This window comes from Arachis ipaensis, chromosome B8, assembly GCF_059453495.1.
Source record: "Arachis ipaensis isolate K30076 ecotype BB chromosome B8, ASM5945349v1, whole genome shotgun sequence".
Taxonomy (NCBI): domain Eukaryota; kingdom Viridiplantae; phylum Streptophyta; class Magnoliopsida; order Fabales; family Fabaceae; genus Arachis; species Arachis ipaensis.
This window is the reverse complement of record NC_142443.1, coordinates 13750004-13764443: the sequence shown is the minus strand read 5'-3', so window position 1 is coordinate 13764443 and position 14440 is coordinate 13750004. Positions and strand designations below refer to the sequence as shown.

At 35.6% G+C, this 14440-nt stretch overlaps 3 protein-coding genes across 3 annotated transcripts; 2 read left to right on the top strand and 1 right to left on the bottom strand.

Moving 5' to 3' along the window:
- The first annotated feature begins 1400 nt into the window (after positions 1–1400).
- On the top strand, positions 1401–3733 carry LOC107613737 (uncharacterized). The gene is made up of 2 exons (XM_016315866.2): positions 1401–2677; positions 2931–3733. The coding sequence occupies exons 1-2, from the start codon at positions 1577–1579 to the stop codon at positions 3453–3455; spliced, it is 1626 nt and encodes a 541-aa protein (XP_016171352.1). The 5' UTR covers positions 1401–1576; the 3' UTR covers positions 3456–3733.
- Positions 3734–3846: 113 nt separating this feature from the next.
- LOC107613736 (adenylate-forming reductase 06235-like) lies at positions 3847–5801 on the bottom strand. The gene has a single exon (XM_016315865.3). It carries the CDS (start codon positions 5687–5689, stop codon positions 4037–4039), a length of 1653 nt encoding a protein of 550 aa, XP_016171351.1. The 5' UTR covers positions 5690–5801; the 3' UTR covers positions 3847–4036.
- Positions 5802–9003: 3202 nt separating this feature from the next.
- LOC107612290 (uncharacterized) lies at positions 9004–9640 on the top strand. The gene is made up of 3 exons (XM_088496427.1): positions 9004–9073; positions 9225–9471; positions 9544–9640. The coding sequence occupies exons 1-3, from the start codon at positions 9004–9006 to the stop codon at positions 9638–9640; spliced, it is 414 nt and encodes a 137-aa protein (XP_088352553.1).
- The last annotated feature ends 4800 nt before the right edge of the window (positions 9641–14440 follow it).

Here is a 14440-nt window from a genome sequence, read left to right as displayed (position 1 = left end):
AAATAAAGAAAGTAAACATGAAGGTGCTCTTCTGCTTATCAACGTTCAAAAATCAAACTTGGGGGCAAAGTAAGGATGCACGGCTCAGATTCAAGAAGTAAGATGAAAAAGGTTGAAAGAGAAGATTGAAGGTATGGTAGCATGTCACTGCTTCTGCCCTCTCTCTCTTCTATCACGCCGCTGGTGCATTTGATTTTGGGAGAAGAAAACCAACATGTACTGAAGCAATGTTTCAAACCCTGGAAGCTTCACTCCTCTATAATAGGGGTGAATGGTCAAAGATTGGAGTAAGGAGTGAGAACACAAAGTTTGGATTTCCATAACTCACTGAGATGTTTATTCTTCTCCTTCATGGTTTTCATTGTGTATTTCTTTTTCTCATTTTACTCTGTCTAAATTTCAATGGTAAAAGGCAAATTGGTGAAATTTGTAAGAAAAAGTCATTGAGTGGTAAAAGGAAAAGAGTTAAACTTAGAGAAAAATCATAGTTATCTCAGAAATTTTTTTATAAGTTTTTCTGTTTTGTGTCATGATCCTAAGGAGATTTCCTTACAAATTGGGTTAGCATTTTGCTGCTAAAAAGTTAAGGTGAATTTCTAGTCAAGTTCGATTTGAGTTAGAAACTGAACTTGTTTCAGATAGGATTGGATAAAATCCTAAAGAGAATTGGTGATTGTAATCTGTTAAAAGATAGTAAAATTCCGTCACAGTTGTGATGAAAACTGAATATAGATTACATTGCATTGAGTAGCTAAACCAGGATACATTTATGTGTCATTTCTCTTTCTCTTCTCTATCTATGTGTCATTTCTCTTTCTCTTCTCTACTTCTAGTTCTGCATAATAGGAGAGAAAACTAAATAATATCCTATTTATTCTATTCTTTTACACTTCTTTGCATTATACATTACTTGTATTTTTATTTTGGCTCTTAACACATTTAAAAACAAATACGAAATATCTCCAATCTTCTATCCAAAATAACTCAATAAAATTTAAATTTAAAAATAAATTAAAAAAAAGCCAAAATTCAACCCCTATCTTTTTAGCTACTGATATCCATCCATTAGTATATTTAAATCTATACCTCAGCACTAATTAGACCCATAATAAGAATTAGAAGTTTCCTGCACTCGAAGCAAGCAGAGTGATATGCCGACTACTCCAAGAGGTCCAACACTTGTTCTGAGCTAATCAATTTATCAGCAAATATAAATCCTGAGAGCCACGTGTCAGACACAGAACGAGAGTCATAGAAATAGAAGCTTGGAAGGTGCCATGTGTCAGAAAGCAGAGAAGAGGAGAAGCCCAAAGACATACATGATCCTAATCTTTGAATCCTGTTTGAATTGTTGCTGAGTCATGAGGTTAAATAGTGCTAGGACCCTCACACGTTGCCACAACCAATTACATGCGGTTCCACTTGTCCATCCCCCATGCAAACATATCCACTTTTCAACCTCCTTCAACCGCCACTCCCTCCTTTTTAATCTCACTCTCACCAAGCATCACATTCCAAGTTTGCAAACACTAAAACACAATAAAGTGCTTTTGTTGTTTTGACGAGAACAGAGAGCATGGCGTCTGAGCAGTTGCAAAGGAGAGAGAACACGAGTGTTGAGAGAGAGGTGCACGTTGAGAAGGACAGGGTGACGAAGATGACAACGCATTTTGAGCATCTTGCTGAGGAAGTTAAGGAATCTGATGATAGCAGCAAGGACACTCCTCAAGGTACACAGTTTGAGTCCCTTGCTGACAAAGTGAAAGGTGGCGGTGAACATGGAGGTAGAAGAAGCGAGAATGTAGCGGCGAGTGAAGCAATGGGAGGTAGTGGTGATCAAGCTCAACATCATAATGTGGGGAAGTTCGAGAGCGGAGAAGAACTTGAAGGAAGAACAAGAGAGGTCAGAGGCAGTGTGCCGGAGAGGAGTGGTGAAAACAGGAAGAGTGTGGGACAAGTTACTGCTGAGAAAGCAAGAGGGGGAGACAGAGGAAGAGAGGAGGGTGTTAATGAAGGACAGAGGTTGCAGGAGGCTATAGGTGGTGGTGCTGAAACAGAAGCTGCCAAAGCAAAGAGGAACCAAGAGCAAGAGATTTTTCAGGGAGGAAGAGTTGGCGGTGGTGCTGCTGAAACCGAAGGTGCAAAAGCAGAGAGGAATCAAGAACCAGAAGAAGCTCAAACGAAGAATGAAAGTGAGACACTTGGAAGCAAAGAACAGACTGCACCGCAACAAGGCTATGTTGATGCAACCAAAGAAACACTCTCAGGTGGAGCAAAAGCTGCAGCAGAATACACTGCGCCGGTTGCGGAGAAAGCCAAAGACTACACCCTGCAAGCTGCTGAGAAGGCCAAGGATGTCACGGTGGAGAGCGGCAAGACTGCCGCAGAGTACGCTGGCAAGACTGCCGTGGACTTGAAGGACAAGGCGGCCGTGGCAGCGTGGAAGGCGGCGAATTTCGGCACGGAGGTGACCGTGGAGGGGACTAAGGCTGCAGTGCATGTGGTGGAGGGGGCTGCCGGGTATGCTGGTCAGAAGGCGGCTGAGCTGGCAGTGAAGTCGGTGGGTGCTGTGAAAGGATTGGCTTCTTCTGCTGGTGAGACTGCTAAGGAGTACACTGCAAGGAAGAAGGACGAAGCTCAGAAGGACTTGGACCTCAAAAAAGCCTCTCAATTTCAGGTTTGCTATCTTCTTAAACCAAATTACCATCTTCAAAAATAAGCCTTTTTATATTTCAGAGTAGTGTATTGAAATTTCAGGACTTAGGTCCGAAAATGTTACTTGTAATTGAAATTGACTATTTTGTACTTCTGATCAATCGAGAAGTATCAGTTTGGGATTTAACTCGAAATTTGAGTAAAGTCCTTGCCATTATGAAGCTTAGCATTATAACTTTACATTGAAATGAGAATTGACACAAAGTGGCATTTAGGAAGAGAGGACAACACAAGGGGTCGGCGAAACTGTGAGCCAAGAGGGAACAGGAAGCAGTGTGTTATCATCCATCGGAGAAACTGTGGGAAATGTTGGTCAGCAGATAAAGAAACCATTTCAAAACATCACTGGAAGTGGACAAACTGAAGAGAGCAACAGAATTCAACGAGGGCAGCAACAGATTCAGCACGAGGGTGGTAAAGCAATGACAAGAGTTGGTGATGTGGCACAAAGGGTGAAGCAGCCATTGGACACCATCACTGGTAACATCACTGAGGGAGGTGGTGAGGTTTTGGGAGCTGTTGGTGAAACTGTGGGCGAGATTGGTGAATCAATGATCAAACCTGCTGAGACAGCTCAAGAACAGCATCAAGGTAAAGAGGGACAACAAGGTGGTGGTGTGCTTGGTGCCGTTGGTGAAACCATTTCCGAGATTGCACACACAACTAAGCTCATGGTTGGTGGTGAGGAAGAAAGTGAGACGATGCACAAGAATGTTGAAGGGAGGAGGAAGAACCCTTGATTTGTGTGATCACTGAAAACTGATCCTGCTTTCTTGCTTTGTAGTACATGTTTTGTTGATGTCTCTGTTCCATGTGTTCAGATGTGGACTCGAGTGTTTTTGGGGTTCTGTTTTGTTCTGTAGAGTTTGTGGAAAATAAGAATCTCATTTTGTGATTGAGGTTGTGAAGATACAAGTGTCAAAATGTCTCTTTCTTGTAAACAGTCAAGTTTGTACCTCTGTTACCTACTTTTATAATATTCATAGTATAAATAAATGCAACTAGTCTTATTATAGTACTTGGTACTAGCCTTCTATTGTTGATTTTTTGTTTCAAACTAGTCTCGTGAGTATTTTCAAGAACACAAGAAAGAAAAAATTTGTGCCCGATCACTTTGACATGCAACTAATATTCTGAACAAACTAGTTTTCCAATTTATGTTAATGAAGTGGGAATTGAGAAACATAGGCTTGCTGTATTTTACAAGTTTTAGGCTCAATGAACAAAAACTATTATAACTCCAGTGCTATCTGCTTGATCCAAAAAAGACAAGGAAGAGTAAAAGAAATGAACATCATTCCCCTTGAAAAGTTCATGTGTTTCAAGAGTCCCAAATTGGACCAAAAGCAGGAATCTTAGCCTTCTTGCATGCTCTAACAACATCTTTGCTACCTTGAGGGTTGCTGGTAACAATAACTACTTCACAATTCCACATAGTAGCACCTTCCACACTCATCTCACCCACATTAGGCCTACCACAAACTCCAGTGTCATGAACAATCACTTTCTCCTCTGGATAATTTCTTACCAACTCAACTGTCTCCTTTCCAAAGTTTGTTTCAATATCCTTAGCCACCCAAATCAGATACACATCAACATGATGTTGCCTTTTCTGCAATAGGAATGACAAGAACACACAGATTCCTGATCCTGTTGCCACCAACAACACCCTTTTATACAGTTTCACCAGGTAAGTTAGCCCTGCAAAGTGCAATTTCCTTACCCAAAGATGGTTTGGTTTTGTTGAAACTAATGATCGTGTGAAGTCACCAACCGCACCAGCTAGCATCATGTGTTCTTTCTTTCCATCAGATATGATCCCAAATGCATGCCATTCAGATAAAGGTGATGGACTAATTCTACCAAACAACCCTGCTTCAACACCACCTTCAAATTTTATGATTGTGGCATGGCTTGATGCCGTAGAAACACGAACCGCTACCCTTCTAACGGTTAACCAAGGAAGGACTATAAGGATTGTGATGGCTAGAGTGAACCATGATTCTTGGTTCTTGATCATCTTAGAGATGGTGAAGTGATAGGATTGTGAATTAGGATCATAGCTTATAGACAGAAGAATGAACAGCCAGAGAAGGATGAGAGCTGTCCAGCCAGCGAACCGGTGCGTGCGCTCGAAGACATTGTGGTGGAGGTGGCGGACAAGAGGGAAGGCGGCAAGGGAAGAGAGAAAAAGGAGTAAGAGGATGGCGAATGCAACAACAATGATCTCAGTGGAAGTTTTGTTTTTGTTTTTCATAGTAAGGACTAAAGAAAAGAGAAGCCATGATATGGAAGAAACACCACAACTACTGTGGATTCCTCCAAGGCTTTGAAGGAATGAAGTTGTGGAAGTTTTGATCCTAAGAGGAACACAAGGCTTCCCAATAGTCTTCACAACCAAATAGAAAAGAATTCTCAGTGTTGCTTCACTTCTGCAGAGTGTAAGAGCTAGAATGTTAGCAATGGAGAAAAGTGAAGCCTTTTCCTTTGCATATGGAAAATGCCCTGAAGCTGCAAGAGATAATGCAACCATGTTCAAGGCCAAACAAACAAGGAATATCCATTTATACACTGTGAAACCTTGATCTAGAAGAATAATTGAAAGCCTTGAACTATTAGCTTTCTTCTGTTGTTGTTTCTCTGCATCTTGAGAACCTTCTGCTATGAACTCTACCTCAACATCGTCATCATCATCATCATGGTCATCTTTGTCAGCATCAATGTCAATGTCACAGAAGTGACTGCTGGAACGGCTTCGACCTGGACTAACGGCATTCATCCTAGGAAGAAGCTTGAAAGAACTGGTTCTTGTCCATGGAAGCCAACGCCATGATCCATGTGTTGTTGGTTCTGGCTTTGGAATTGGTGTTGGTGGTGGCTCTATTGCAAAAGGGTTGCTTCTATTAGCATTGATCTCAAATGGCACCCCTCTACAGCTTGAGAACCTGGCTATCTTCATCTCTGTGCCACCCATGGTGTGAACTGATAAATCTTTTTGCTTGAATGAGACAGTTATAGTTAAATTGATCTCACAACACAGCCTTTCTTTTATAGCTGCAATCTCATAGAACAGTTAGATAGAGTAGTTGAGCTCCATAAAGTAGTTTTACATATGCATTTACTTACTTAACTTTACATCAGCAAAAATAACTACTTTGTATATTTACTGCGTGAATAGTCTTCAACATAATAGGATATAATTGAATGAGTGTGTAAAACATTTTCAGTGTATCAAAATTATGTTTTTGGTTCCAAATTCTTTAGTCGCATTTGGTTATTGAGATAGGATATAAATACAGAGACAGAAGGAGTATTTGCACTTTTAGTCTCAATTTCAAACATCAATTATTTATGCTATAATAAGTAGAAGTTTACAAAGCAAAACCGTTTAATTAGGAGGGAATGTCAAATTGTCAACTATTCACACTGCAATAAAGAGTGTCACATTCTACATAGTTAGGCCTCTTTAATAAGAAAATTCCATTTTAGTCCGTTGTCATCAGAACAAGCATTTAAGAAGTTAACCATTTAAGGAGGCCTCTAATATGTAAGATTCCAAAATGTGGTTACTCTAAAATTATACATGGTTAGTAAATTAAATATTTATGTTTGACTTTGTTAGTTATATTGAATAGTGATTTTAAGTTGGTTTGAAATGTAAACCAACTTTGTTGGTGTGAGGTAGGGAGAAAGAGATGGTAATCCATGTTTTGATGATGTGGATGTGGATGTGGATGTACTTATTTGGGATAAACCGTACCTTTTTGCTTGCTGAAATGTCTTTCATTCACTCTCTCACATTTTTCGTGAATGAATTATCAGAGTTAATGCATTTTATCATCACAGAAGCTACTTTCTCTGATTCTGTTCTCTTCTTTTCTCTGGCTTCTCTTATTTTAATTACATCAATTTAGTATCTTAGTTTCAGCACAACTTTGTGGAACATGGATGATATAGTGGGGTAAAGTAAATGAAATTACTAAATTATTGAGAAAAGTTTCGAACCAAAATATTTCAGCTATACTAACCAAAATTTTCTTAAATTGATTTTAATTAAATAAGTTAGTTACATTTTGATTTTTATTTCACTCTTTTATCATTCTACTTATCACACTCTTAACGGCGCTTATTATTTTTTGTGTATAATAGAGAGATATGTATCACAAAAATAGTGTGAGAAGAGAAGTATTTTACGCTGCTGTAGGTTACACAAACCAGTGCCTCCGATTTTTTTGTATTGTTTTATTTTTTAAACAAACGATCACAAATTGGATGGTCCGATTTGTGTTTTTAAAAATAAAAAAATTTAAAAGTATAAATTGGACTCTTCGATTTGTAGTTTATTTTTTTCTTCAAACAAATCGGACCGTCCAATTTGAATAATATCAATTTAAAAAAAGACGCATATCAAAGAAAAACACCTAATCTTCCAATAACAACGTATTATAACTTCTTAATGACTCTTACATATTAATTATATTAATTATAATAACATATCCCTAACTTTTAGGTATTAATCAAATTATATATTAATGTTTTTTTTTTTTACAATTTGATATTCATATTTACTATTGTCATAAAGACTAATAATAATAAGAGAAAATTTCATTCTTCTCATTTGAGAAATACTAAAATGACACTTCCTTCCCTTCTATTTGTAAAATATACACTTCTCTTTCTTATAACTTTTAAAAAATTTTCTCTTTAATCTATTTTAAAATTTTTATTTTAACTAACACTAACTTTATGTATTTTTTAAGAAAAAATAAATTATTTTTTACAAAAATACAGCTTAGTAAAAATTTTATTTCTTGTGATTAAATTTTATTTACTAAAATACCCTTTAACAAATTATTTGTCTACTGATTAAATTATATTTTTATCAAAATATTTTTAAAAAAAATTTTAATGATTAAATTATTTTTTCCTAAGACACCCTTCAATAATTTTTTTAATTATTAAATTGTGATTTTTTTATCAAAATTTTTGTTAATAATTATTTTTGTATTTTACTATTAATTTTTTGATATCAATGTATATTATTTTAACATTAAATTAAAAATATCTTACCACCGTTAATATGTATAACAATTAATATTAATAAATAATTTATTTCATAGAATTATTAAAATTGTCAACAACTTTATCAAAACTTAAAAATAACTCGAGATGGATAAATCCCAAATTTAAAAAATTAACATCTCATTCCTTCACATCTTTCTAAAATAAGTTCCTTACTAATTAAAATATTACTAAAAGGTATATTAGGAAAAAATAATTTAATCATTAAAAATTTTTCTAAAAAATATTTTGAAAAAAAATACAATTTAATTAATAGAAAAATAATTTGTTAAAGGGTATTTTGATAAACAAAATTTAATAAAAAAAATAAAATTTTTGTTAAAAGATATTTTGTAAAATATAATTTATTTTTTCTTGAAAATGGGTAAAGTTAATATTAGTTAACACAAAAAATTTAAAATTGATTAAAGAAAAAGTTTTGTAAAAGTTATAAGGAAGGGGAGTATATATTTTATAAATAGAGGAGATAAAAATTGTAAGATCCATAATTTTTTTGGAAAATATCTTATTAAAAAAAATTAAATTAAGTTTTGATAATTAAATTAAAATTTTACTTAATCTCATAATTATTGAATAATTTTCTATATTTAAATTATACTATTTAACGGTTGTAAAAGAATAAAAATTCTATATGATTTAGTTTTAAATAATTAAGATTTTAGAATTTAATACTTTAATTTTATAAACAAATAAAATAAATTATATTATCTTTAATTTTAAATTAGAATACTTGAATTAAAAGCCAAATTAGCAAATTGATAAGTAATATTTTTTAAAGTAATCTTAAGGAATTAAATTATATTTTAAATTTATACATTATACCCATAATTTTATTAAATTACCTAAACTATCCAAAAATTCCCAAATTGAACCCAATAGATCTAACCTAACCTAGCCACCGCCTTACCCACCGCCACACCTTCCTTTCCCCAACAACACACACACAACAGAATCTACATACCCCAATAGAAAAAAAAATGAAAAAGGAAGGGAAGGGGAGAGCCGAGAGGAGAAGAGGGGAGGGAGGCGCACCGGCGTTGCTGGGCCTCGCCGCCGCCATCACGTCCTCACCGAGCCCTGGAGGAAAACCGCGCCACCACATGCAGCCATCACCGCCGTGCCGCATCGCTGCTTCGCCGCCGTTCATGCTTCTGTCACTGTCAGAACCGCACGCCGCCGTTGGAAGCATTTTCATCGTCGCCGTTAATGGAGCTTGGTGAACAGTGGGAAGACACGCAAGGAAGGAGAAGCCTTCGCCGTCGCGCCTTGTGCTTCCAGCTTCGTCGCACCTCATCATCATCATCGCTGCCGGACCTCCGTGTCGCACCAGCGCCGCGAGTTACTATCGAGCCACCACAAACAGGACCCGATGCGAAGAGAGAGAACAGAGACGCGAAGGAGAGGTGGCTGCGGGTCACTGTCTTCGAAGCTTCCGTCGTCACCGTGCAGAGCCGCCGCCATTGTCATCATCACGGGCTGCTGTTGCTGCGCGTGTGATCATCGCCGCCTCTGGGTCCGTCACCGTCGAGGCTGGTCGTGGGCAGAAGAAGGAGAAGAGACCTCCGTCACTGCCGAGCCAAACGCAGGAGAGAGAAGGAGCCCGCGGGAGAGGAGCTTGTTACCGCCGCTTCTGCCGTCGGAGAACACCTCTGCTGCCACTGAGATCTGTCGCCGGTAAGGTTTTAAGTTGGCTTTTGTTTCCTTTAAATTTCTGGGAGCATAATCATTGCTGCATGTTTGTTTCAGTCGCCGTTGCCGGAGTTCTGGTCGCCGCTGCCGTTCGAGGTGGCTGCCGCCAAACCGGTTCAGCGACCGCCGCTATTTCATTTTCTTAGTTCGGTAAGTATTTATGTCTCGGGAACCCATGTTAATAATCTATTATGTTTGGTCATAAACTCTGAGGTTCTGGTAACGTAGGGTCGTGTTTTGAGCGTTGCACGTCGCTTTTAAGTTGCTGTGGGTGCTGCGAAAGTGATCAGGGGCCGAGTTTGCGGTTGCTATTGGTTTCGGGTTAAGAGAAACGGTTTCGTTGACGCGTTTTGAGTTATGGTTTCGACGAGTTGAGGTAGGGGTTTTTCTTAAAATATATTTTATATTACAGAGTTGTGATAAATAGATATTGATGCAAAGAGATTTACTTCTGTGATTATATTTGTCTTATGGATGTGATGGTTTGTTGGACTGAATTATTAGGTGCTTGATTGCGTAAGTGGTGTGTGGTTGTGGTTAAAAACCGGTTTGGAATATCATTTACTTGATTATTAAGAAAGGTGAATTTTATTAGTTTTAGAGTTTACTTAGTAATATAAATGAAACGATCTTGGAAATAATTTGAGATATGAAAATAAATTGATTCTGGGAGCGGTTTGATTGTGAGTTGGTTTGATTTTATGAATGATTTAATATTTGAGCTGATTCGACTTTAAAAAGAGTTTTATTGTTAGAATTGGTTGATTTGAAAATAATTTGACATTGGAACTGGTTCAATTCTGGAAAATGTTTGAGATTTGGAAATGGTTGAGAAAAGGTTTGAGAGATGTTTGGATGGGACCCGAAAAGGGTGGCAGTGTCCGAGTTTTAGAGGAGATGCTGCCGAAATTTTATAAAATTGAAAGTTTTATTTAAAGTAATTAATTAAAAAGATTTGTTTTTAAGTATTATACGTTTTAAGATTGATTTGTCTATCAAAGAAAGAATTTTGTTTTGGAATTGAGATTGTTAACGAACAGAATGAAAAAGAGGATGATGAGGATTTTATTTGAAATATGGCTTTGAAATGAACTTGGAAATGAGATTTGGATTGATGAATGATTATGATGTTGATAATGTTGAGATGTGAACTTTGAATTATTCACATGGCTTATGAATTTGAAATATCTGAGATACGAGGTTCCTTGGATTAAGTGCCGTGGCTTGCCACCACGTGTACCAGGTTGAAAACTCGATACTCTGTTGACCCTACAATGTAAGTGTGTGACCGGGCACTATATAAATTCCCGGGAATGTTTCCCCCATTGAGTAATATTGATTATTTGAGAAAATGCTATGCATAGACTCTTGGGGATGCACGTCGGGGGACAGTCTAAGTACAATTCAGACTTGTCGGGTTGGCTGAATAACCGACAGATGAGCCTCATCAGCCATAGGACAGGCATGCATCATATCCATTTGTATGCTTTGCTTGAGTTTGAACTTGTTTTGGTTTGCCTAATTGCTAAACTGTTCGTAACTGCTACTTGAACTATTTGCTGTAACTGCTGCCTACTTGTGCTTTCCTTGTCTGCCCTGCCTGTGTTTGTCCTGGCGTGCTACATTTGAGATTGAACTTTGGTGCTGAATTAATGATTGTGTTGTTTGATTGCGTGGTTGGTTTCTGATTGAGATTTTCTTATAAGAAAGGAAAGGTTTCAAATTTCTAAAAGATTAAACATTGTTTCTTTGAAAAGGTTTTAAACGATTACCTATTGGTTTTTTTAAAAGATTCATAAGGCAATGATAATCACTGAGCTTGAAAACAGTTTTCCTATTAAATATCTCCTTATGACAACTTTGAAACTCCATGGTGAGACTGTGTGGTTAGGTTCTCACCCCCTACAGCTTTACTTTTTCAGGAACCAGAAGAAGAAGCTTTAAGAGAAGTTATACTGCGTTCGGTTTATATGTTGTTGAATTAATTAGATTATTTTCTTCCATCGTCTTTGTTATTACAATTTTGTAAGAGGGATAGGAGTTGTATGTTATATATATATATATATATATATATATATATATATATATAAGGAGTCTTGTATATGAATCTATGCCTGCTTGTATTTTTCTTAAGATAAAGTATTTATTTCCGGTTTTTAAAGGAATCAGTGATACAGTATCGAGTCACAGGCTCCTATTTTAATATTTAGTATGTAAAGTAGTCGTAATACTTCTTTCTATCAGAGAAGCGCAGCCGGAAGTGTGACTTCTGATAGTGAAGGTGTTACATTATGGTATCAGAGCGGTCTTTCCTGTAGAGCCTTGGGAATGGACTGATTATGCTTCAATTACATACTCTGAGAGTCTGTCATGTAGTAGGTCTTGTTTGAATAACGAGAATTAGAGTTTTTATGCACATGACGGTCTATTTGGTAATGCCATTAGTCTTGCATTGCATAATTTCTGGTATTAAGTTTGGCCGGCTTAGCACTAGAGAATTATGTATATGGAAGCACCAATGGGTTATCATACACAATATGCGAGTCATAAATAATGCGAATTGCGGGTTCTGGGAACATTAGGAATTAATTTTTGAGGTTACTCGGTTAGATGTCTTGAACTCTGCGAATATCACGTATCTTATTCCTGCTTTGTATTCTCTAAGGTTCTTGCCTGCGATACTTTTCTTGGAAAGTGATCAGATTATCTTTCAATCCTACTCTCTTGTTCACGTACGCCCTTGTTTGATCCTGACTACATATGCCTGTTTAAAATCCTTGGTGTATTTACATTCTTTATTTAGGCACTTCCTCTTGAATCATGTATTCTTTGATATACATTTGAATCTGTTTTGATGCAGTACACCTTTTTAATTTCATATTTCGAGTCCTTTGTAAACAAATTGTAATTTAGTTTTCCTCTTATTTGACGATAATTACAGTCATTCTTTAAATCTTAACAAAACTGCTTTTGATTTGAAATATACAACCACTTTTAATTTGATATATACTTCTTTATATAAACGTTGAAAGTTTCTTATACAGTTTAAAACTAAGTGTTTCCAATACCTCGCCTGTTTCTTCACTGATTTATGGAAAAGTATATATACTTTAAATACAATTTGATTTTCTAACAATTTTATTACAATTTTTACGAATATTCTTATTTGATTATATATTTAGATATTTTCCAAAGAAAGGTTTTTATCTTTTCCGAGTTGGTTTTTGTTTGGTAAACTTCACCTATTTTATTTTTAATTTGAATTTGGTTTAGTATACTACATTGTTTATGTAATTGTTCTTTTAGAAAAAAAATGTTGGACTCATGTCTTTCTTCTTATGAATAGACCAATTTCTTTCTTAAGCTTTTCATTTCTGAGAATGTCATATTTGATTCTGTTTTTAATTGCTCTCTTACCTTTTTTTGAACGTCACCATTTGTCTTAATTTTTCATTTCTTCTGAATCTCATACTCATCCGAGTCAACTTGAATTCGTTTCCATCTAATGCACCATTTGTCCTTTTATTTGTCTTTTTTTAGTCAAAGATTTTTTTTTTTGAGAATTTTTTATTGATTAAGTTGCCTTTCCTGACGCGTTTTGTATTCCTTTGGACTAATTGAAAACTCATTTGATAATCCATGCCTAGTGAGTTCTTGTTTGAATTTCCTTGATTTAGAGATTCTTTCTTCCATGGGCTGATTTTCTTTTAAGTGCATCGCAATTTTTTTAAATGATTTTTGCGAGATGGTTATTCCAAGTATACTTTTAAAATTTTTTTAAAACCATTTTGATGAAGTTTTGAGTTCTTTTGAAGAAATTTAAGTTTTGAATCAACTTTTTAGGTTGTTGAGTTCCTTTTTAAGCTTTTCGTTTCTATGAGTGACATGTTTTATGAATCCAAATCAAAATCTTTTGATTTAAGTTCCTTTCTTAAAATGAATTAGTTTCTTTTTTAGCGCATGTTAATATTATTGAACATCCTTATAAAGTTGTGATTTTAAGTATATTATTGGAATTTTGTTTTAAACCTTTTTAAACAAGTTTTGATTTATTCTTATACAAAGTTGTCCCTGACTTTGAATTGCTTTACTTGAGCAGTGCCTCTCTTTGATGTGATTTGAACTTATTTTGGGGCGGTATAACCGTCTATTAAAGTTTTAATAAAATCGCTTTCAATTCAGCCTACACTCCTTTACCTTATACTCTGAAAATTTCTGTATGTGATTTAAACCTATTTGATTGTAATGCATCATCTTTTCTTTTATGAGTAAAACTTTATGTCAGGTTTTCTTCCAACAAGATTGTAGTTTTCATACATGCTTGAAAAAGAAGAGAAAATACAATTTTTCTCTTAGCCAAATTAATCTTTCCATTTACAAAGTTTGTGTAATCTATTTCCACTTAAATTTATATTGAAATAATGCCACATTTACGCTTTTATTAATCTTTTGAAGGATGTTTGTTACCCATTTTCTCTTTTAGAACATGAAATGATTTCTCCTTAAGTTTTCCATTCTTTACGAACAATACATTCGAGAATATTTTTAAACCATACTCTTGAGTTCTATAAACTTTGTCTTTGGTTTGGATATTCTTCTTCTCTAAACCTCATATTTCTTGATTCAGCTTGAATTCGTTTCAAAATACTGTGTTGTTTTTCATCTTATTGGTCCTATCGAATCTCTTCGACCCCAGAGTTACCCTTAAAGTTATCAGTTGATTCTCTTTCCAGCATTCTTCATTACTTGTTTATCCTTGTCTACTTGTGATTCAACAATTCTTTCAAATTCTCGCGAATATGGTTCTTGCTGCTTCTCTTTCTTTTCTAAGGTCTGTTATCCTTCTAAGTATACTCGAGATTAGTTTTGGTATCTTGTGTGACTGTTGGACTTAGAAAACGACACATTAATTCTTTAGGGTACGTTTGGTGGACGCAAAAAGTGAAACTTATAA